Source organism: Theobroma umbraticum, unplaced genomic scaffold, assembly GCF_002168275.2.
Source record: "Theobroma umbraticum cultivar Fairchild unplaced genomic scaffold, ASM216827v3 scaffold_30.0, whole genome shotgun sequence".
Taxonomy (NCBI): domain Eukaryota; kingdom Viridiplantae; phylum Streptophyta; class Magnoliopsida; order Malvales; family Malvaceae; genus Theobroma; species Theobroma umbraticum.
The window spans coordinates 6,585,624-6,607,770 of record NW_018397254.1 but is presented as its reverse complement, the minus strand read 5'-3'; the positions used below and the strand labels follow the sequence as shown (position 1 = coordinate 6,607,770).

The window sequence follows — 22,147 nt, the reverse complement described above, 5'->3', positions numbered from 1 at the left end:
CTTGCATGCAACATTTCTTCCTTTGACTATGCGGTCAAAACATCATGAAAACTATTACCAGCTTTTTGTTTCCTTACTTGCCATGCGTAAGGACATGTGGCCATGATATAGAATTTTATTCCTTCTTTGCTCCAATTTTTGATACATGACCGCATGGTTTGCAAAACATAGTTTTTCATATTTCTTTATTGAATTCTTTTAATTTCAAATTCAAGTGTAAATACATTTAAATATACTTTTAATTACTTTCACAAAATTCTCCAATTTGTAAGTTCTTTACTCCCCACTTTGATCGAACTTATTAATAAAATTGTATTATTCTATTATTACCTGATGTTTCTCATTGATAAGAGCCATAATTCATTTCTAGTGGCAAAATCTATCTATTAAATGAACACCATGCGATTTTATAACTTTGATGGAGATGTAACGAGAGAACAGTGAAGTTCATATGATGATGAAATTATAGGATATAATAATCTATATATAGCATTAGGCAAATAACATATGTGTATCACAAAGTGAAGCTAATGGACTCAAAGTGCAGGTTCTCTGCCAATCCAGATGCACAAATTTTTGCAACCTCGTGGCGCATCTTCCTTGGTCCGCATGCAAGCACCCCTATGTCTGATTCTTTTAAATCGAATAGTATTTCTGCAATAGTAAGAGAAAAACTGTCAGTTCTGCAAATTTGTCACTTCCAAGCTGGTTTTACTGTCAATGTGAAAGCCGCAATAGCAGTATCAGCTTACTCTTGAGATCAGGTCTTGAACCAAAATGCACCTTGGTTGCTTGGACAAGGGATTGATGCGGAAGGCTTTCCAGCTCTCTGTCTGCACCACAAAACCATGATCCTGATGTTGTTGTTGGTGTTGGTACTTCTGTGTTCTGAATTTGGTTCATTTCCATTGCATTCTGTTTCTTGCGCCAGAAGAATACTAAACTGGAAACGAGGAAAATGCAAGCACAAACAAGGAACATGTCCCAAAGTGCTCTATAAGAGAAATGGTAGATCTTTCCCGTGTTGTGATCTATAGGATATACGTAGTAACGTGTCACGATGCCCAAAAGCAGCAGGAACATAATGAATGATGATGAGACTACGGCGCCAAGCCATAGCCAACTGTTGGGCCCTAGCGTTGCAGAAATGGGTGAGTCTAAGAGGCTTGGCTTGAACCATATTGTTTGGAGAGGTTTCTGGGTGTCAGCGTTTGGCTGATCTTTCTCCCTGGTGATATATGCTTCAATCTGAAATTGTAATTGGGAAATTTGTGCAGGAGTACCAGAGATGGGAAGCAGCAAGTCAAGCATGGCAAGGTCAGCTGAGTTCTTGAAGGCACAAATCATAACAACACGTGGAACCTTGAAATCAGGCTTCTGGCTTTGGAAAATTATCTCTCGGATTATGGATATAAAAGGAGTAATACCACTGCCTCCGCACACCAACACCAAAGACTCATGCCTGTAGAAATAAAAAATAACCAATCTAACTCAATGAACAAAATAATTCAAAGCTTAGTAGGTAATATTCTGTTGCCAACTTCCGACTGACCTTAGAAAATGATCTGAATGAGGTCCATACGGTCCTTCAGTTGATATTTCAAGATGATCCAAATTAGAGGAAGAGATTTCTTGGTACAACTTCTGAGACCAACTTCCTCCATTTTTTATGATCACGCTGAGCTTATCCTGTTCCATGTTGCAATTGGAAGCTATTGTAAAAGGATGCCACTGCAGCTTGGAAATTCTCGGCACATTCACAAATAAGACGCTGGTCGGATTATAATACAACCCTGCAACGTCAAAAAGAAAAAAAAAATCAGTAAAACTAGTATTTAAGCTGAATTTCGGGGGATAAAATCAACAGGTGAGGGGTAATTACCAGGAGCCTTGGAGAAATTCAGTTCAACGACGCCACATGGCAAGACGCGTGCTGACAATAGTCTGGCACGGTGTCCGGATTGCAAGAATCTCAAGAATCGATCAATGAGGAAAAGGAAGATTCCAGGAAGGATCATGCAGAAATGTGCATCGCCAACATGCAACACATAGAAGACCATGTATAAAAGGTAGAGATGGTGGGTGTAGAAGAACACTTCAAACATCTTTCGCCTAAAGCGAGGCAAGCTTGTCACCCACATTGGTATTGCAATTACAATTGCAATCACTCCAGCTACATTTGATACATATGTTTTGCTCCATTCAATCATCTGCACAGCCGATCTTTCACTCAATCTTCATACTACAAATGTACACTCGAGTCTCTACGTAACATTAAATGCTAATAATCATGTTTTCTCACATGCATATCTGAGTCCAGTGCCCCTGCCCTGCTGCTATGGTTCTACCTCACGGGCCTATGATTGTTTCTATGGCCCAATGCCTTTTGAAATGTCACACCCATATACAAAGCCCGATACCATATATTAAATTGGATTTCTTGCATGACTATAAAATCACTAATTACGGTTTATATATCCAAAGAAAAATATGAATTTTATGCTTTAATTTCTTTGCACTTCTTAAAAAGCAGGACGACCTTTTTCTTGGAAACAGTGACACGTGTCACAACTATGAATGTAAACAAATAAGGAAAAGGAAATGTTCTATGATAACAGGATATGCAAAATGCACCACTCATCTCCCCTTTGGAAAGGGGGGAAAAGTCGGTGAGAGCAAAAGGAATCTAAACCCCACCTCCAAATTGCTTGCCAGAGTCCAACAAGAAAGACAACACAATATTCCTCCAACAGAGATGATACACCCAATCAAATATGAAGTGATAAGCACAAGTTTTTAAAAAAGGCATAGGTTTATCAGGATTAAAGGCCAGAATGTTGAATTGAAAAAGTATTTTCTTTTTCTTCTTTTTTTTTTTTTAAAAAAAGAGATGATTTATTGAGTTCAAATTAATTAATACCTCAGCCATTTGATCAGTCATGGCCCAGTAGATAATGAAACCAATAGCATGTGCAACAAAAAGAATGTTTGAGACGTGACCAAGCCAAATATGATACTTGATGCTGGACTCTGAGGTAAGCCCTACTAGAGGCAAAAGTGACGATGCTCTTGTTACAGGGAAGAAGAGAAATGCCCAGCAAATGTTTCCGATGTATCCAAGTGTTAATGATACACTTCGGATTTTAGCTTGCCATCTGCCAAAGTACAAAGTAATAGATGAACAATAATCCTTAAAAACCGTAAAACTTGAGCTCAAGCAGCCAAACCAAGCCAGTTGATTTATATAGCGACCAAATTATTTGGGATTGCATGGGACAAAACGATCAGCAGATTGAAATCAATGGTGTATATGTTGTGATATAAACTGCATTTGTTGTGAATATTGAAAACCATAGAAAGGGATTAATTCAGAAAGAGATATGGAGGCGTGAGAAGGATGCAAGCCTACTAAAGCCATGTAAAGAGATCCATGTTTACAGATGAATTCAAGCTTAATAGAACAAACAAGTTAAAAGGGGTGTTCATACGTACATTTTCTCCCCATCTCCATCCATGTGCAGGTGACCAAAGCTGACATACAAGTAGTTGGCGAGGGACCAGATCATGAGAGCAATAAACATGGCCGAAAAAATGAGATCCAATGCAGAAACGATTCCAAGGGGAGCCATGACGAGCACCGGACGTTTCAAGAAGGCAACAGCACCCGAGCTATTAAAAATCAACATAAGAGATCAGATGAATTCTCTTCATAAATAGTAGAACAAGACAAGAGATGAAAAATGAAGTACTGAAAGACGGTCTAAAGAAAATCCAACGACCTTTTGGAGTTAGACGCTCTCGATTTCTTCTGAAAGTGGAGATAAGCGCAACCAAAAGCAGCTATGAACATCATAGGGAAGGAAAATACCAAAAGATTTGTCCCTGTAAATATGTCATGATGATGAAGTCATGAGAAGAAGGAAAGGGTGCAACGCATGCATGCAAAAATCAAAAAGAAGAAGAATCAAACAGCAGCAGCAGCAACAAACTACAACCTTGTGCTGCAAAATAAGTTGAATTGAGCTTGCTATCTAGCTTGGGTTTCCATGTATTTTTATAAAGTTTTGTTGGCAACATAACCCAAATCATCAACCACCCAAGAAAAACCACAAGGAATATCATCCGCATCATTGCGTGGCTGCTCATCTTCTCGCCTTTAGTTTAAAGTCAGGAAATGAACCCAGGCTGCTTTAACCGTATGTGTGGTAATAAAGAGTGAACTTTGATGTTCTATATATATATATGCACTGGCCCTACCTTATCTTTTCCGAGAAGGATTTAAAGAAAACCTGATATATAGCTCTCTGCGTACTCATAATTAGAGCACCCAAAATAACAGCATGAAACATGCTCACATACACATGCTAGTATTGAGGATGTACATTTTGCACATTGTTACTTCTTTGATATAATAACTTTGATTTGGGATTTCCACAAAGTCAACACTTTCTCCTGCGATTATGACTCTTATAATAAGGAAGAGGCAGTACATAAATATCAAATTAAGCAAAATATGTTATGTTGCCTCTAACTAAAATTCTTTTAGGCCTGAAAGTGATGTTTATATTCATTAAGGTATAAAATGATAACCCAGAGAATTTAAGCTCTGATTTACCAGCAACCAAGCAGATATTTCGATCTTAGAAGAAATATATAAATTAATTATAGGGATCTGTGCTTTCAACGCAAGTACAGTTGACTTTAATTTTTGGGTATGCTAGTACTGATTGTACGAAGAACTACAAAGGACTTTACATTTATAGGAAGGGAACATGCTTCATCTCTTTCAATTTGTTAGCTGTTACGCATGCCAAAGCTAAAATCAAGCAGCTTCTCAATGTATAAAAAATTCTACAAGTTATTGCTATATATTTATCGTATTAGTTTTGACTTCCCCAATTGATTGGAGGCAAAGTCGTCTCAACAAATATTTTGATAACAAGAATGTGGTTTCATCCATGGATAGGCCTTGTCTGCCTTCATCAGGTAGGCCAATAATACAATAATAACTAATGATTTATACGGTAGTGCGTAATAGTAGATGCATAAAAAATCAAGACGCTTTTCAACTCATCAACAATATGAATGCAAGACAGATAGATCTCATCAAACAGGAGTTTCAAATCTTTAACAGAATGGAATTTACCAGTATGTTGGATCAGTACTATTTACAAGTTCCTAAGGACCATTGTTCCAAAACCAATGCCAAGAAAAGTTGCAATGGCGATCCCAAAAATGCCCGCAAGGATTCCTGGGACAACCAAAGAGCCCCATCCTTTGGCTGTGGCCATTCCACATGCAGTCGTAGGGCCCCCAATGTTGGCATTTGAAGCCAGAAGTAATAGCTTTAAATCGAAACGAAGTAGCTTTCCAAGTCCAAGGATCATGACAAGATGGACAGACACTTGAACAAGAGCAAACAAGAAAATACTGGGTGCTGTGTTCATAACATTCCATATGCTCCCATTAGCACCAACCACAGCAAAAAATACCTGCCAAGAAGAATACATGTAAAAACCATTCAGATGGTTTTCACTTTCTTTTTTTATAAAAAATAAATCCCCCAGGGAATTGTTATGCATAAAGTCACGCTACAATTGCATAAAGTTGAAGCAAATCAACTAGAAAATATAATTCAGACCTGCATGAGAGCCAGAGCAAGTGTATCACCAGCAGGTGCAAGATTAGCAAACTGTGTTGGGAATAGAGTTGCTAAAATGACAATAATAGCTGTTACTCCAGGAAGGATGCCCCCTTCAATCTTGAACAAGTTTGTAATATAAGATGCAGTCTTCCATATCAAAAAGGATATAGCAAGAGCTGTAGCTGTCTGAAGCACAGGGATTTTGCCCCCCGAATCATGATCCAAATTCATTTCAACATCTGCCAAAAACAGCAAAAGGTTCTCCTAAAGATGCTAAAATCAATACCATGATAAAGTCTATCCATATTTAATTTCACTCTTGTACAAAAATCAATGACAAGTTTGCAATTAATTACTTTAAAGGACAATCGATAAACAGGAAAGAGAACTAATCTAAATTTTGTTTTCTAGTGCAAATGTAGCTATCCAAAGCTGTTGTGCTGGAGCAGAGAAGTAAACACATAGTTAATTATTCCAAGATGGAGCCAGGAGAAATTGGTGCATGTTTCTCTCTATAGTAGAATCTCATGATAACAAGGAGCCAGGCTATGTACCATTGGTTGATTTTGAAGCCTCAGGATCTACTTTAGAGGCTAATGCAAATAATATCATAAAGTATATTGCACAAATAACATTGTCCACAGCAACTCCGGCAGCCAAAACTGATGGAGAAACACCAAGAGCCTCTGAAATTGCAATGTAGTTAACAGCTACAGTGTTCCAAAAGAAAATGCTCAGTTATGAGGCATGCTTCAAACTGTACTTTGATGAAAGAGAAGCATATTTAAGGAAGGTAATCAGCAGTCAAAGTAGACGTTAAAATAGATGAATAAGATGGCTCTTTATTACACTTTTCCTGTATTGAACAACCATAAATATATCAAAATGTACTAAGAAAATTAAATTTGTACCATACCATTGAAAACAAAAGACAGCAGCACTTCAAGGTAAGGCAGTAATAAGATATTAAAGTACAGGACAGCATTTTATACATATGCTCCTATTTGAACACATTATTTTGCACCAAACATTTTTCAAAGTTCAGGGACAGTGAAGTTTCAGGCCAAACTTTTTAGTGTCAAAGATAAGCTAATATAAGTTCAACATTCAGGGAAACCATTATTAGGATATCAACAGTTTTATATGGTTTTATCTGTAACTTTTGAGCAAAACTACTACTACTTCAACACATGCTTTAGACTTCGATAAGTGTATCAGTCTCTATGTTTATTCACATGTCCATACCAATCAATAGTTTATATCTTTATCTTCATTGCTTCTTCATAATTTCTCAGGGACAAAACTAGACCCAGATATTCTGGTCTTTATTGCTTGCAAGTCCACATGAATATATGTGGGCATAAATAAGCCATATTAATGTGATTTGTATAATTTGTCAAGTTGTCACATTTCCTTGCAATTGTATTGGGGAGCTCTAGGAATAAGAGGCACAAACATTTCCAGGCAACTTACATCCACCAATATAACTACCCATGAGAGCAGAAGCTATTTTCCAATTATCTGGACCAAGTGATCGCATAGGCACCATCAGAAAAGCCACTAGGGTTCCAACTATTGTTGAAACTGTCATCCAGAAGAATAAACAAGGGTTACCAAGAATCATTGAAAAGGTAAATGAACTATGAAATGAAAGAAAAAATCCAGTGACCATTATTATTCATTCACATAATGAACTGGGTAGAATAGAGGCTACAAATTCAAGGATCTACAATTCCCACCCATGGATGAACATTGAATGAAGCACAAGTCTCAATGTATCCTCATTAGGCCAGTATCCAAACGTTTATAGCAGGAGTAAGTTACTAGTAAAAGACTAGTACCTGTTTTTAGGCAGTGGATGTCAAAGAAGCAGAGCCTCAACTAGTAAAGGGTATTAACTACTTGATACCTACAAGTACAAGGCAATGCTCACTGTTTTAGCAGTAAACTCAATTGAATTAAGAGGAGGAAAGCATGAAATTATTATAATATAGAGTAAATCATTATCCTGTAAATATGGATATACGCTGTTTGCTCTGTTGCCTGGTTAAAGTTTTCAGAATAGAAGATTATTAAAATGTCAAAGCTGAGGAGGACTTTGAATTACCATAATCCATGTACTTTGCACTGTTAACAATCCCCTTGCTGGAATCAATCATTATTAGGGTAATGGTTTATTTTCTAATATTCATTTTTTTAAAAAAGCTTTAATATTCAATAACATTCCTGGACATCACTGAACAGGGACAAGTGGGAGGATCATCCTCGAATATCATAGTAAAATAATGGCATTATGATCAAAAGGTGTGAATAATTATACGAAATATGGGATCGTTAACAAGTCATACTAACCTGATCCAAGCAAGAAAACCAGCAACAATGTCCCAGTTGAGCGTATGACGCGACGCAAATCTGCTCTAAACAAGAGCAAAGGAACAGCCAATGGTAGCAAAAACCGCATGAAAAGAGAATAAGCTGGTGCTTCAAAAGGAATTATGCTCAGATTGCTTGCGGCCAGCCCCACCAATGTGCTCACTAATGCCGCACTCACCATACTTCCAATCTGTCTTCTCAGACCTTATAACAAATATTCCATAATTTTTTTTTTTGCATAAATTACACTTAATTTAACAAATCCATTAAGAAACTAAACTAAAAAAGAAAAAAAAAACCCGATAGTGTTAAGAGCAGAGGGATATTACCAGAGACCAAAACAACCGATAACGAACAGAGCAGTCCACGTGCCCCAGTGGTCATCAGGAGAAATAATAGGGTATGGGAATCTAAGCTGTGATTGAACCTCCACATTACCGGTCTTTGGTATTAACAATGGTGAGAGAAGCGGTTTGTTTGAGCTTGTGTTTTGACATGGGAGAGCGAGTTTTGAAACTCGTCGGGCTGTTGAAGCAGTTAGGAGTTCATGGTGGAAAGAGAGAGGTGACAGGCGGAGCGTCGGGGTTGGGGGTGACGTCAACTGGCGGAGAGATGACGATAAGGCGAAAGACGACATTAATGGTGGAGGGTTGACGCTCGTGTGCGCTACTCTCCCTGTCTTTCGGTTTTCTAATTGAGAAGGATCGACCTTTCGCAGGACGATAACGTTGCATGAGCCCACTCGGGATAGCTTCCGAAACAAGCAGTACAATGAGTTTAACACTTTGAACTTACAGCTTCGTTCAATATTTCAGCGTCAAACGACAAAGTAAAATTCCGTTTTCCCAATGCAAATTTAAAGTCATGAAGAACGGAAATGAAGAATAAACCGACTACGGACTGCCAGCCAACTATTTCAATCTTTCTTTGATTCTCATTAATTTAACTGATTTATAAAGTATCCTTCTAGGGAGTTAGAACAATTGGCGACTGAAAAATTTGCAGGTTTACATTGGTTACAGAACAGAGCCAATTCTGGCACTAGGGGATTGAAGGCTTTACATGTATTTCAGGACTGTTACTCCAAAGACAATGCCTAGAAAAGTAGCAATGGCTATGCCGAAAATGCCAGCAAGAATACCAGGAACAACCATAGAACTCCACCCTTTGGCCGTGGCCATTCCACATGCTGTTGTAGGGCCCCCAACGTTGGCATTTGATGCTATAAGCAACAGCTTTAGGTCAAAGCGAAATAGCTTCCCTAGTCCTAGAATTAATGCCAGATGGGTGGCAATCTGAACCAGAGCAAACATGAATACACTGGGTGCTGTATTGATGACATTCCATATGTTTCCACTTGCACCCACCACGGTGAAAAATACCTGCAATGGCCCAAGAAAAAATATATCATTTCCAGAATTATTCATACACCCTCAACAGATGCATATTTAGCAGATAGGGTCATAATTATGATGACAGTTAATATTTGACAAGCCATCTACAGTTAAGGAGATCACTCAAATAAAATGGGAAAGAAATTGAAACTAATGGCTGCTTCCCAATAATGATTAGTCACCTGCATCAGAATTAGAGCCATAGCCTCCCCAGCTGGTGCAAGGCGGCCAAACTGTGTAGGAAACACAGTTGCCAGAATAACAACAATTGCTGTAACTGCTGGCAGACTACCTCCTGGAACGCCAAAATATTTTGCGAGATAAGCGCCAAGTTTGCAGATGCTGAAGGATACTGCAAGAGCAGCAGCTATCTGAAGGACAGGAAGTTTGCTGCCAGATTCAGACCCCTCACCCGTTGCAACATCTGCTGAAGTCTCAACAACTTCAATTAGATTATACAATTTTTGTAACATAACCACATCATCTACAGCAGTCTATTTGATGCAGAATGTGAGGAAAAAATGAGAAAAATCAAAATGTAAAATGTAGAAAAGAAACTTTATGAAATAGACCATTAATCTGGACAACCAATCCATTCATAATGAAGATAATGAAATTAGTCAATCAAATGACACAAAGTGAGGAACTTGGTACACCTTCGGGTGACGTAGAGGTCTCAGGGGGTACTTTTGATGCCAATGCAAATAGTGTTGTAAAATATACAGCACAGATAACATTGTCGGCAGCTAGTCCAGCGGCTAAAACAGATGGAGAAACTCCAAGGGCGTTTGAAATGGCAACATAATTGACAGCTGAACAACATCAAAATAACTTCATCAGTGTTGACAGAAAAGTTTATAGAAACAATGAAACCAATGGAATAAGATTACAAACATCCATTGCGAAGGTAGGAAGTGAAAAAAATAAATTACCTCCGCCGATATGCCTACCCATTAGGGCAGCGGCAATCTTCCAACTATCTTGACCAAGTGCTCTCATCGGCACTATCAGATATGCCAATGCTGTTCCAACCGTTGTCGCCACTGTCTTGCAAGATTTGGAAACCAAATATAAAAAAAACCACTTCCTTGAAAAGAATGCAGGAAAACCAAAAGCAAAAGCTCGCATTAAAGTCATAAATGGTTACAGGCATACCCTAACCCACAATAATGACCCGAAAATTCACCTAAAAAGGGATAATGACTAATTACACTGATGGTCATTCAAATGGTCATTATGACTATGGTGTGGCGGGGAATTACCTGATCCCAGCAAGAAAGCCAGGAGAAGTTTCCCCGTTGACTTAATTACGCGTCGCAAATCTGCTCTAAACAACAACAAGGGAACAGCCAATGGCAGCAAAAACTCCAATACTATTGAGTAGGCTTTAGCTTCAGAAGAAATTATCCCCAAATTACTAGCAGCAAGTCCAATCAAAGTACTGACTAGCGCACCACTCAATGCACTCCCAATCTTTGTCTTCTCTGACCTTCAAGTTCAATTAAGTACATAATTACCAACAATATCAACAACAAATAATTGTGAAGAAAGCAAGAAAAAAAACCATTGCTTCCAGAAATCAAAGAAAATCGGGGAAGAAAGACAGAGAGATTACCAGATACCGAAGGCACCGGTGGCGAAGAGAGCAGTCCAGGTGCCCCATTGGTCGTTGGGAGAAACAAGAGGGAAGTTTAATTGAGATTTGACAGTTACGGGTCGGTTAGCATTAGGGTTTTGATGCAACCAATGAGGAGAGAGAAAAGTTTGACTTCTGTGAAGAGGTAGCGAGCTTGATGATGACGACGATGACGATAAAGAGGAGTCTTGAGGAAATGAATTGATTACGAGTGAGATGGGATGGAGATTTTGGCGAAAAAGTCGAGAATTTAAGGGTTGGAGCTCCGGCGAATGAGGCCGCGCTGGAGTTATGTGTAGAAATGGAAGTTGTGACGCCATTTTCGTTGAGTCCCCGGGGTCGGAGCCTTGACAATTATTGGGGGAGAGAGTTGGCTGCTTGTTTTGGAAGTGGAGTTGACGACGTTGAAATTAGTTGTTGAGGAATCTTTGTAAACCTCCTCTTTTGTCTTTTTGTTTTAAAACTTGCTAGCGTGGAAGGAGAGTTGGTTGCTTGTTTGGCGGTGGATTCGACGTTGCAAAAGCTAGTGAAGCAGTCACCGGACTTAGCATTCAGCTCTCAGATCTACTGTTCTTGTGGAATCTATAGAAACCGGTTTTGGCGTTTCTGTGAAAGAGAAAAAGCATTATTCCAAAGTAGAAGGAAAGATTAAGAAAATGCAAGAACACAACTGAAGTGTCAGCCAGAAACTAAGACTAGACAGGAGAAGCACGAGGAGGGTTAAAACGTGTTAAAAACTACACCGTTTCACGTTACCTAACCAAATTCAAGGCCTTTTGGTGGCGACTGAAATGAACCGAGCAGAGCAGCTCAGGTCAGGCCATTAGAGATGTAATGGGTTAGATTACCGCTATTTTCTTTAAGTACTCAATCCAAACCCATATCCAGATTCTATTAAAATTTGTATAAAATTATAAAATATTGTCCACAACCGCATCTTAATAATAAAAATTTAATCCTTTGAATTTATTAAATACAATTTAAGTTGATAAAATTGTCAAAAACTTGAGTATTTCCAACCCTCCTATGAATTCAATCTCTAATAATAATATTTTACATAAGTAATTAAATTTTACATATTTAAATTTGTATTATAATTCAACTAATATAAATTAATCTTACGTTGCAAAACATGGTCATTTCTCGCAAAGCTGAGAATGTGCACACATTGGGTAGTCAATTTTAAAGTTCCTGTGGAATCTTTCCAAATCTTTTCTTCTGAATTTTTTAGCGAAAAATGTGCAGACATTGGGTAGTCAGTAAACATGTTCATTGGTCGAGACTGGATCAAATTTGGGCTCAAACTTTGACCAAACCCTAACCAAAAATCATCTTGGATCAGTGGAATCTGCTGGATGGATGGTCAACTCCGATGTTACAACTTACCAGAAATGCTGTCAGCTCGGTTTCTGCTTCTTTGCACTACCTCTCTCTTCATCCAAGGCCTTCAATTTGTTCTTAATCGCAGCAATTTTGGCGCTGCGACTCATCTGCCCTGAGGTGCTACCAGCAGTGCCACTTTTGATTGCCTCACCTCCAGCTTTGGAAGAATTGTGTGCTGCTTCCTCCAACAATTTCTCGCTAGCTAGACGGACCACCAAGGGGCGACCACAAGCTAATCTCCCATGCATCTTCTCCTTGGCCAATTTAGCTTCCTGCATACTCACTTTAAATGTGGAAATCAGGAATTGCCTAAAAACAAAGAGAACGTGTAAGCATACAACTTACCTCTTTCGTGCTGTACTGGATAAAGGCAAAACCTCGCGGCTCTCCACGTTTTGGGCCACGAGTGTGCCACAAGAAGTCCTCAGATACAATCTTTCCATATGGAGAAAACATCTTAATAAGGGCACTTCTGGAAAAGAATAATTTAATATTAGTTTCCACAGATATTTTGAAATAAAGGCTTCAGTTTCAAATAATTATATTTATACTCACTCGGTTATTCTTAGATCAAGGTTACCAATGTATAGTCTGCTCTCACTCTTCTCATCTATGAAACTCCTAGGATCCTGCAGTCAGCCAATCAGTCAATTCAAAATCACGAATATGTCCTGATAATGCACCAATCTTTTTGCAAAATCATCCCATGCTAAGCTTCTTCAGACAAAGTGCTCCAACAAGTTCAAAACATCTTGAATCAAGACAATACGAACAAATTTTGGGCACAAAAGCACTACCAACAAGCAATCACAATATGAGACTCAAAATTTTATACATTGCAATATCATATAGAAAAAATGGAGGAAAGAATTAACTCAATTAAGCTACATGGTGGAAATCCATTTGGGAAATGCAGAATGCCGTTTTGTCCCTGGTGGAGCGCATGGTCCCTAGAGATTTAAGAAACCAGATCCTTTTTGTAGTGTGTTTCACACAATATAACAGAAATGAAAATTCATTTTTAAAACAGCCGAGGAACAAGCAAAAGTAAGATCTGAACCAGTAAAATAGTGGCAAACTATGTAGTGGTAGGATCTAGAGACCAACATTCTATAGTTCAAAAGTAGAATGGAATACAATGTAGCAGCGAGAATTTCAAAATGCATTTCAACTCCAATATATATTAATTGATTTAAAAAACTTCACATGTAAATCAAAGCTTTGTATAGTGAATTTACCATAAAATGAATAGGATATTATATGACAATTTTCGTGGCAGGTGCAAGCACGAAACACTTTCAGAAATTCAAAACATCCAGTGTTTGCATCCTCCTGCAAATTCTAAAAGGACAAAAATTCAAATTAACACGAACCATTCTTTGTAATTCCTTTTGCAGTAGATTAAAAGAAAACACCAAAAGCATCATACTATTCAGAATTTCATGTTATGTACAAACACAGACAGAAACCTATATAAAAAACTGCAACATATAAAAAGGCATTGAGTTGGACGTAGCTGTCAAAAGGCCTAAGCCCCTGCCCTTGGCAACCTAGCCTACAGGTACTTCTGTAAGCAAATTAACCAGTAGATTACAAAAAATTAAAAACCTTCAAGATTATGCTAACAGATCCCCAGATCAAGAAAAGCCAATAACTAGTTGTGTACTGTATCTCTACACACCAGAGAAAAGGAGGCTAATCGTATGAATCATCAAAAAAATCAGAAGAAACTTGATTCAAATAGCAACTAAAACCATTAAAACAAGGGGGAAAAGTCATCAGGTAGGCTTAAGAAACATTCAAAGATGAAAAAAGCAATGTAATCCAGAAAGTAATATTGTTCAACAGTACTTCTGATAATTTCAGAAGCATAAAACATTTTACCTCGCTTTGTCAACAACCTGTCTGTCGAATGATCAGGTTTCATTCCAAAACTTTCCTCCAACTATAGTTGCAGATAGAATGAATACAAAGAAGATAGAAAATTGACAGAAAAACTAGGGTCCTAACTAAACCCTTAAACAGACGAAAACAGATTTCATTTTTCTTTTAATTCGGACTGAACTTATCTACTTACCAGAAACTTCCTAATATCCAGTACATAAATAACCAAGGACAGCAAAAAACCTCTAATTTTTCTTCGTCTTTTCCAAACAGAAATTTCATTATCGGCATAAGATTAAAACTACTTGAAATTCCATTGTCTACGTAAAGTACAAAGTATACCACTCAGAAATTCCCAGGAAAGAGCCTGTATAAATATTAAAATAATAAAAATTTTCTAACCAGAAAATGAAAGAAAAACCCTAACTACCTTCATTTAGGAGGGTCGAAACAGGGAATTTCATCGGTGAAAAAATAAAATGAAAAACAATAGTGGATGATTATTTGAATAACTTACGGGATGAAACTTCTCGTTGAGACTTGAGAGAGAGAGAGAGAGAGAGCTTTCTAATACAGAGAACGTAGCAACTTCCCCAATTGGTGGCCCTTTGGGATTCCAATTTTTACAGGTTCACCAGACTAGCCTCCCAATGGCCAAGGGGAAAGGGTAAAAGATTACAGAAGGCCATTCGTATTAAAGCGACACCGTGTATATCCAAGCCAAGGAGGTCATTTGCATAAAAAACGACGTCGTAAAAAGCGACATCCAAGAAGTTTTTATTCTTTAGCGAAGAACAGCCATGCCTTTTTTATATATGAATTTTTTTTGTGTCTATTTTAGCATAATTCAGTTCGAAGGTGGCATGTTGATTGGAAATACATGATCCAATCCTAAAATGTTTAAGACTTTGGGATATTGTTAAATGAGTTTACAGTGGGATTATTTTAATTTTACCAAATTTACTATTACGGATTTGAAATTGAAAGTTTGAATAAATTAAGATGAAAATATTCTTATGAGCAACAATATATTGTTAATTTTAAAAGTTTTCTAAAGGAAACATATTTGTGTTGTTCTATTATAATCAATGAATTTATTAATTCAAATATTGGTAACTTAATAGATATAACTGGATAACTTTTGGATTATAAATATAATTTTTAAAAAATTTTAAAAAAAATAATTTTTTTAAATGAATACAATTTTTAAATAAATAATTTAAAAAAATAAAAAATAGCATTCTCTTATCTTCTATTAAAAACACAATAATTTTTTTAGAAAATATCTATCTCTCAATCAGTCTCTCTTTCCTCTCTTTCATTCTGCAAACCATCATTCTTCAGCGTAAATCGCGATCTCCCTCTCTTCTACTTATCTCTACAAAGACTATTAAAAAAAACAGAAGATTAAGTAATAAAAGAATAAAATCTAAATTTTTTTTAAATACTAAAAAAAACCTAAAATTTAAAGTTATATTCAAATAATATTTAAAATTTTTTTTCTATTCTTCACAAAAAAATATTTTAATGTCCAATATATTGTTTTTTTTCTCCTTTTTTTGAAAATTGAAGTATTATAATTCGATTGTTTACGAAATTAATAAAAATTTAATAATATTATTATTATACAAGTTTGAGAGTTATTTTGTTTCTTGATTGATTTATTTGATTTTAACATTTAAAATTATATATAAACTTGAAATAGACTCATTTCACTGTAGTTTATTAGGTGATTGAATATGATATGAATACCGTTTATGATCATTTTAATCAAAATTTGAATTTATATAATTTATTTTGTTACATAATTTATTAAATAGTTTTAATTTAATTTTAAATTTTTTTTTATGAAAATTTTAGAATAATTTTTAAATTAATCAAAATAAGTCAAACAGGCTTTAAATTCACATTAATGTGAAAAGTATTGACACTATTCAAAACCTTAAACCGCTTGATTGGTTAGGTGTTGTGAAAACAAATTGCAGACTTTCAGAGCATCACGAACCAACAGTAGAGAGTGGAGAACCGTAGTAAAAAGAGTCATATTTGTCGGCAATCAATATTAGTAAGCCTGAATACTGCGATGCGTCACATTCACGCACTACCTATGCCTTGTACACACAGTTCATATAAACACCCTTTAATTCAATGATTGAGGTTAACAACATCGGTTTAATATTCTGTCGAGGGCAAATTTCATGACATGTTTTGCACAGAGACTAGCTAGGCACGGGAGAAAGTGATACTTCCACCAACCTCCTTAAAATTTCAACGAATTTGGCCCACCACCACCATTCTTACAATTTCTACCTGCATTTTCATACAATGAAAGAGCGACGCTGGATTTTGCAAGCTGCAAGGCAGTAGTAGTTAGATTAGGACATCTGGAGGCATGAAGAGAATAAAATCAAAGGTTACTATATTGTTAAAAGCAGAGCATGATTGTTTAGGAGGATCAAAATCGCTATCTTGGAGCTCTTTAGTTGATGCCACCCGGCAACCCTGGGTACCGTAGCTTAGGTGTCCATAAACTTTTTAAGGATGTCGGTGGAAAAAGTTGCTTTGGCGCTGCATTTATCGCTGGCCTGGCAAGCACACAGCCGCTGTCCAGGTGACGACCTCGTGTCGTGTTAAAGCGATCGATGTCGACGACCTCCTTTTGTTATTTGCCAGCTGTTTTTTCTGATTTTTTTAACAATCACTTCTATTATATAAGTTTTTTTATTAATAATTTATAATTAATATTAAACATTTAACTTATTAATTAATTAATGTATAGTTTCTATTTTTAAAAATAAAATTCGAATTCTATTTTTTCAGTTCTAAAATAAAAATTTACAACTGATAAAATCCATATTTTTAGTTTTAGAAAAATGAGTATTTGAGTCAAGTAGTAGTGTTATATCAAACAGAGTTCTACAGTCTGTTATAGGTTAGAATAATATGAAGATCATACAATGTGACCTGAGAGACTCCCCTAACCAAGTATGATACTTCACTCAAGCAACCATCCAAGTACAAATGCTACGTATTCATATTTATTTTTCTTTGGAAAGATTTCCCAACAAACTTAAACATCGGATCAATGCGCTCAGCCAACCAACCGTCAGTGCAAAATTTATTCTTAAAGTTGACATGATACGTATCCGATTATTCAAACCAGGTTTATTGTCTCGGAAGAGTGAAAGAGAGAAGGCTTGTCCCTTTCTCCCGCGTCAGTTGGATAGCTCAAGTTTTGTACAATACTAGAAAGAATACAACAACGACGCCTATAAAACTTCTTCCCAAAACTGGACAGCTGTTCTCAAAAGACAATAATGCTGAACCTGCAAAGCTTAGCAGCAGGTGCCATAGTTGGTTCTAAAGCCAGTGAGTAAAAACAAAATACAGTATTAAATGTCGATGTCTGGTAAACTCATCCTCGTGAATTTGAAAAAACGACAAAGGGAAAGGGGCAACACCATCTCTTTTCTCTTCCATTTTAAAGTTGAAGGAGTCTAGATTGAATTAATGCTATAAATTTCTAGGCATGTGATGCATAAATGCAAAAACGAAACGGAAACACACGCAGCCCTACTGAAACATAACTGTGCTGCCAAATGTCAGGAAAGAGTTAAATAATCTGTAATGCAGCCATTACTGCATTGAAGAAAAGGTGAGTTAAAAAGTTAAAATGATTTTGGATATTCTCCGATACTTGAAGTAAAAACTTAATTGGTAAATTGTATGTATACCAAAATTTGAATGTGTTTGGAAAGGGAGAAGATTGATTTTGTTCATGTAAATCCACAAAGAAGAAATAAGAAAAAAAAAGGAAGTTGAACTTGATAAAATGAGAGTTTTTTCTTGTGAATGCCTCCAGCGAGTGAAATCAGCAAGAATACAGTGGACAGGCAGAAAAAGTCAATTCATTTGGCTTCTACATGTTTCTGTCCTTGGTTCTTGGCATGAGCCGAAAAGGATTTGGGTGGTGATTTGCCCATGCTCCGCTGGACCATACTTGGAAAAAAGCCATCGTTTCTCCTATTTGTTATCCAGTACCGCATGAAGAGCACTTTGCACGAATGTGAACGGTCCTAAAAATTGCTTTGAAATATTCCAGAAAATCCATCAACTTCAATAGCCAAGCCTAGCGTCTTACACTTCTCAAAACTTCAATTCAAAACTCTAGCGACCCAGTTTCTTCAAAAGCAGTCTTTCTTCTTCACCACTTTAACATTAGATATTCCAATGTCTTAGATTTTCTCTCTTTCCCTTGAAGAACCCAAAAGAAATCTTTTTAACCCACCTTCCATGGATGCCAAAAGGATTCAACTTTTCTCTCTTACTTTCCTTTCACTCCTTTATTTCTCTGCATCTTTCCTTCCCACAAACAATTTTCTCCTCAACTGTGGATCAAACGCCAACACTTCATTCTATAACCGCATCTTTCTAGCTGATTCTGTCAAACCAGGTTCACTTTTCCTCTCAGCAGAGCGATCTGTTTCACTCACTGACCGAAGCCCACCTCCTAATACACCCATTTTGTACCATACGGCCCGAGTTTTCACCACGGACTCAAGCTATAAGTTCGACATCAAGAAAAATGGGACAGGGATCCACTTGGTACGTCTCCATTTTTCCCCATTTCAAGCTCAAAATTTTAACTTAGCATCTGCCAAATTCAATGTCGTGGCTAATGGCTTCTTGTTATTGAGTGGTTTTAGTGCTAACAGTGTGCTGCTTAAAGAGTATATATTGAAAATAGATGGCAACGTTCTTGAAATTATGTTTAGTCCTGTGGGTGATTCTGGTTTTGCATTTGTTAATGGAATTGAGGTATTTTCAGTTCCTAAAGACTTTATAATTGATGATGGAGCTAGGTCGGTTATTGCTAACGGAATTGAAGAGTACAAGAACTTAACATCACGAGTTTTAGAGACCGTTCATAGGATTAATGTTGGCGGTTCAAAATTGACACCTTTTAATGATACTTTGTGGAGAACTTGGATCCCTGATGATGGCTTTCTTGTGTTTAAACCTGCTGCAAAACGAGCAGTCACCACTCATTTACCAAATTATCAGAGTGGTGGTGCAACCCGTGAAATTGCACCAGACAATATTTATATGTCAGCACAGCAGATGAACAGGGATAATTCAACATTGAATGGTAGATTCAATATCACTTGGGATTTTCCAGTAGGTTCACAAGGTGCTCCACACTTAGTTAGGTTGCATTTTTGTGATATTGTCAGTCCTGCACTTAATCAGCTATACTTTGATGTATATATCAACGATTACTCTGCTTATCGGGATCTGGATTTGTCGATGCTTACATATCATGCACTTTCATCTCCAGTCTACATAGATTTTGTTGCGGATTCGGATGATTCAGGGGTTATACGTATAAGTGTTGGACCTTCAGATTTGAGCAATCCTTCGAAAATTAATGCTATTCTAAACGGGGCGGAGATCATGCGGTTGGTAAATCTTAAAGGTTCACATGCTGGGTCTAACAAGAAAAACGTTTGGCTTTTGGTGGGTTCTATTGTTGGAGGCGTTGTTATCTTTTGTTTGGTTGCAGTTGCAATTGCGCTTGCATTTAAATGCAAGAAGAAGAAACCAAAACCACCAAGACGTGCAGAAAGTGCTGGCTGGACACCGCTACGTGTATATGGGGGCAGTTCATATAGTAGAATGTCTGAAGGGACTGTTACTACATCTCCAGGCCCTAATGGATATCACAGCTTGAGAATCCCTTTTGTTGACATACAAACGGCAACTAACAATTTTGACAAGAGTTTGATTATTGGAATGGGTGGATTTGGTATGGTTTACAAAGGGGTCCTTAGAGAGAATACTAAGGTTGCTGTAAAGAGAGGTGTCTCCGGGTCAAGGCAGGGCCTCCCAGAATTCCAGACTGAGATAACTGTTTTGTCAAAGATTCGTCACCGCCATCTTGTTTCACTTGTTGGATATTGTGAAGAACAGTCAGAAATGATACTGGTCTATGAGTACATGGAAAAAGGGCAATTGAAGAATCATTTATATGGTTCAAAACATCTTCCTTTGTCATGGAAGCAAAGGCTTGAAATATGCATTGGCTCAGCAAGAGGTCTTCACTACCTCCATACTGGTTCAGCACAAGGTATCATTCATCGTGACATTAAATCTACCAATATATTGCTTGATGAAAATTATGTGGCCAAGGTTGCTGACTTTGGTCTCTCGAGATCTGGCCCATGTCTCAATGAAACCCATGTAAGTACTGGGGTGAAGGGTAGCTTTGGGTATCTTGATCCTGAGTATTTCCGGAGACAGCAGCTTACTGATAAATCAGATGTTTATTCATTTGGGGTTGTGCTTTTTGAGGTACTTTGTGCTAGGCCTGCTGTTGATCCATTGCTTGCTAGGGAGCAGGTGAACTTGGCAGAATGGGCTATGCAGTGGCAGAAAAAAGGCATGCTTGGGAAAATAATTGATCCGCACCTTGTGGGACAAATAAAGCCTAGCTGTTTGAAGAAATATGGAGAAACAGCTGAGAAATGTTTGGCTGAGTATGGTGTTGATAGGCCAACTATGGGTGATGTCTTATGGAATTTGGAGTATGCACTTCAGCTTCAAGAATCAGGGCCAGAAGAACCACGTGAAGGCAGCAACATGAATGTGGTGGATTGTCCAACAACTAGTATTACTCCATCTAGCAATGCTAGGACAGAGAAAGATGACGGTATTGGTGGTTCAGACTTAACAACAAGCCAAGTGTTCTCGCAATTGATGACAAATGAAGGCAGATAGTTTAAACTGTCAATCCTGCATAGACACAGTCAAGGTCACTTCTCATTCTCAAAAACTTCTACTAGAATCTATACATTTTGGAAGTTTTAATTGAAGTTTAACCTTCTTTCTTTCCTTCAATATTTTCTCGTATTGTATCAAAGCTGCATCTTGGCTGTACGTTTATTATCATTCTTATGTAGTAAAAGTAATGGGTTTAAAATAGTCGTTCTTTTCAGTTCCTTTCAAATTGTAAATTCCTTTCAAAAGTAATGGGTTTAAAATATTCAGGATATAGACAAGTGTTGTGATCCTAAAGAAAATGTAAATTTCTCTCCTCTCCTTGCTTTTGTTGGTTGAGTTGTTAAGTTGAAGCATAATTATGTTGATGTTGGAAATGGATGCTTGCACGGAAATCACAGCAGTAGTCAGTACTGGTTAAGTGTGTAATTGTTTGAACTTTTTCGTGCTGGAATTTGAATTGAAACCAGCATTAGGTTACTAAAAGTGAAAAAATAAACTGAGAAAAATAAGTTTTGAAAGCCTGTCTAGTATTTATATGTAGATACATTCAGATCATTTGGTGACAAACTAAGGCAACACCTCAACATAATGTTTTCTTGCCCATGTGACTTGCATGTGCCCGATTTCATGATAAATCCAAGTCCTGCAAGAAATTCATAATACTTGCTTAGGATAAATGTTGCCCCCTCTTGTGATACCGATCAACTGTTTAGGATAGAGCGTGAACGTGAATTTTGTATCTTTCTCTTATCTGCTGGGGGCCTGGGGCCTATTACTGAAGTTGTCAGCAAAAGTTTAGCTATGTAGAGACTTCCTCTGGCTGATCTCAACTGTGAAGTCAAGACTTATTCCACTAGGGAACTGGCTTTAGTTACATCATTGTCACCTAGGGACACCTTTGACATCATGTACCGAAACAAAGCACATGCCAATGGAAATTACGTTTTCGTTTTCTTTATGTTTTCCGTTTCCTTTTATAAGAAAAAAAAAATAGGGGTTTCAATTCAACTTCAACGTTTTGAGTTCTGAACTATTGATTTCTAATTTGAGCTC

The 22,147-nt window shown here is 37.2% G+C and overlaps 5 protein-coding genes across 11 annotated transcripts; 1 reads left to right on the top strand and 4 right to left on the bottom strand.

Moving 5' to 3' along the window:
• Positions 1–514: 514 nt before the first annotated feature.
• On the bottom strand, positions 515–4,146 carry LOC110424882 (ferric reduction oxidase 4-like). Of its 2 annotated transcripts, none has more exons than XM_021439580.1 (8): positions 3,996–4,146; positions 3,780–3,882; positions 3,493–3,669; positions 2,921–3,155; positions 1,883–2,210; positions 1,553–1,793; positions 753–1,462; positions 515–654 (listed from the first exon to the last, which is right to left on the bottom strand). In XM_021439580.1, exons 1-8 carry the CDS (start codon positions 4,144–4,146, stop codon positions 515–517), a joined length of 2,085 nt encoding a protein of 694 aa, XP_021295255.1. The 2 variants fall into 2 exon arrangements, with proteins under 2 accessions (XP_021295255.1, XP_089638462.1); XM_089782336.1 differs by having other exon boundaries at positions 3,777–3,882; positions 3,996–4,143.
• A 1,022-nt stretch (positions 4,147–5,168) lies between these two features.
• Positions 5,169–8,742, bottom strand: LOC110422233 (keratin-associated protein (DUF819)). The gene is given in 7 exon segments (XM_021436066.1): positions 5,169–5,492; positions 5,642–5,883; positions 6,199–6,354; positions 7,118–7,228; positions 7,997–8,208; positions 8,210–8,221; positions 8,347–8,742. Coding segments are annotated over 7 exon segments (1,365 nt in total). The 5' UTR covers positions 8,655–8,742.
• A 163-nt stretch (positions 8,743–8,905) lies between these two features.
• LOC110417730 (keratin-associated protein, putative (DUF819)) lies at positions 8,906–11,369 on the bottom strand. Of its 2 annotated transcripts, none has more exons than XM_021430224.2 (6): positions 11,027–11,369; positions 10,674–10,900; positions 10,344–10,454; positions 10,068–10,223; positions 9,594–9,838; positions 8,906–9,399 (listed from the first exon to the last, which is right to left on the bottom strand). In XM_021430224.2, exons 1-6 carry the CDS (start codon positions 11,365–11,367, stop codon positions 9,076–9,078), a joined length of 1,404 nt encoding a protein of 467 aa, XP_021285899.1. In that variant the 5' UTR covers positions 11,368–11,369; the 3' UTR covers positions 8,906–9,075. The 2 variants fall into 2 exon arrangements, with proteins under 2 accessions (XP_021285899.1, XP_021285915.1); XM_021430240.2 differs by having other exon boundaries at positions 8,907–9,399; positions 9,594–9,835.
• A 145-nt stretch (positions 11,370–11,514) lies between these two features.
• LOC110417743 (RNA-binding protein-like RNA recognition motif protein) lies at positions 11,515–15,018 on the bottom strand. 5 transcript variants are annotated; one of them, XM_089785805.1, is made up of 6 exons: positions 14,832–15,018; positions 13,669–13,771; positions 12,986–13,059; positions 12,776–12,902; positions 12,434–12,702; positions 11,515–11,653 (listed from the first exon to the last, which is right to left on the bottom strand). In XM_089785805.1, the coding sequence occupies exons 2-5, from the start codon at positions 13,669–13,671 to the stop codon at positions 12,445–12,447; spliced, it is 462 nt and encodes a 153-aa protein (XP_089641931.1). In that variant the 5' UTR covers positions 13,672–13,771; positions 14,832–15,018; the 3' UTR covers positions 11,515–11,653; positions 12,434–12,444. The 5 variants fall into 5 exon arrangements, with proteins under 5 accessions (XP_089641931.1, XP_021285930.1, XP_089641933.1 ...); XM_021430255.1 differs by lacking the exon at positions 11,515–11,653 and having other exon boundaries at positions 11,990–12,702; positions 14,832–15,014; XM_089785807.1 differs by lacking the exon at positions 11,515–11,653 and having other exon boundaries at positions 11,990–12,702; positions 13,669–13,762; positions 14,832–15,014.
• Positions 15,019–18,163: 3,145 nt separating this feature from the next.
• Positions 18,164–21,308, top strand: LOC110417478 (Protein kinase superfamily protein). Its single transcript, XM_021429837.2, has one exon. The coding sequence runs from the start codon at positions 18,608–18,610 to the stop codon at positions 21,089–21,091; it is 2,484 nt and encodes an 827-aa protein (XP_021285512.1). The 5' UTR covers positions 18,164–18,607; the 3' UTR covers positions 21,092–21,308.
• The last annotated feature ends 839 nt before the right edge of the window (positions 21,309–22,147 follow it).

Excerpts from the sequence above, each read along its gene's own strand:
- LOC110417478 (XM_021429837.2), top strand. The coding sequence starts at position 18,608 with ATGGATGCCAAAAGGATTCAACTTTTCTCTCTTACTTTCCTTTCACTC.
- LOC110417743 (XM_089785805.1), bottom strand. Across the intron at positions 12,903-12,985 it reads CTTGATCTAAGAATAACCGA|AAGTGCCCTTATTAAGATGT; the intron begins GTGAGTATAAAT and ends ATTCTTTTCCAG. Across the intron at positions 12,703-12,775 it reads TCCAGTACAGCACGAAAGAG|GAAGCTAAATTGGCCAAGGA; the intron begins GTAAGTTGTATG and ends GTGAGTATGCAG.
- LOC110417730 (XM_021430224.2), bottom strand. The coding sequence starts at position 11,367 with ATGGCGTCACAACTTCCATTTCTACACATAACTCCAGCGCGGCCTCAT. Across the intron at positions 10,901-11,026 it reads ACCGGTGCCTTCGGTATCTG|GTCAGAGAAGACAAAGATTG; the intron begins GTAATCTCTCTG and ends TTGAACTTGAAG. Across the intron at positions 9,400-9,593 it reads TGGCTCTAATTCTGATGCAG|GTATTTTTCACCGTGGTGGG; the intron begins GTGACTAATCAT and ends GGGCCATTGCAG.
- LOC110424882 (XM_021439580.1), bottom strand. The coding sequence starts at position 4,146 with ATGAGCAGCCACGCAATGATGCGGATGATATTCCTTGTGGTTTTTCTT. Across the intron at positions 3,156-3,492 it reads GATGGAGATGGGGAGAAAAT|ATGGCAAGCTAAAATCCGAA; the intron begins GTACGTATGAAC and ends GTACTTTGGCAG. Across the intron at positions 1,463-1,552 it reads CATTCAGATCATTTTCTAAG|GCATGAGTCTTTGGTGTTGG; the intron begins GTCAGTCGGAAG and ends TTATTTCTACAG.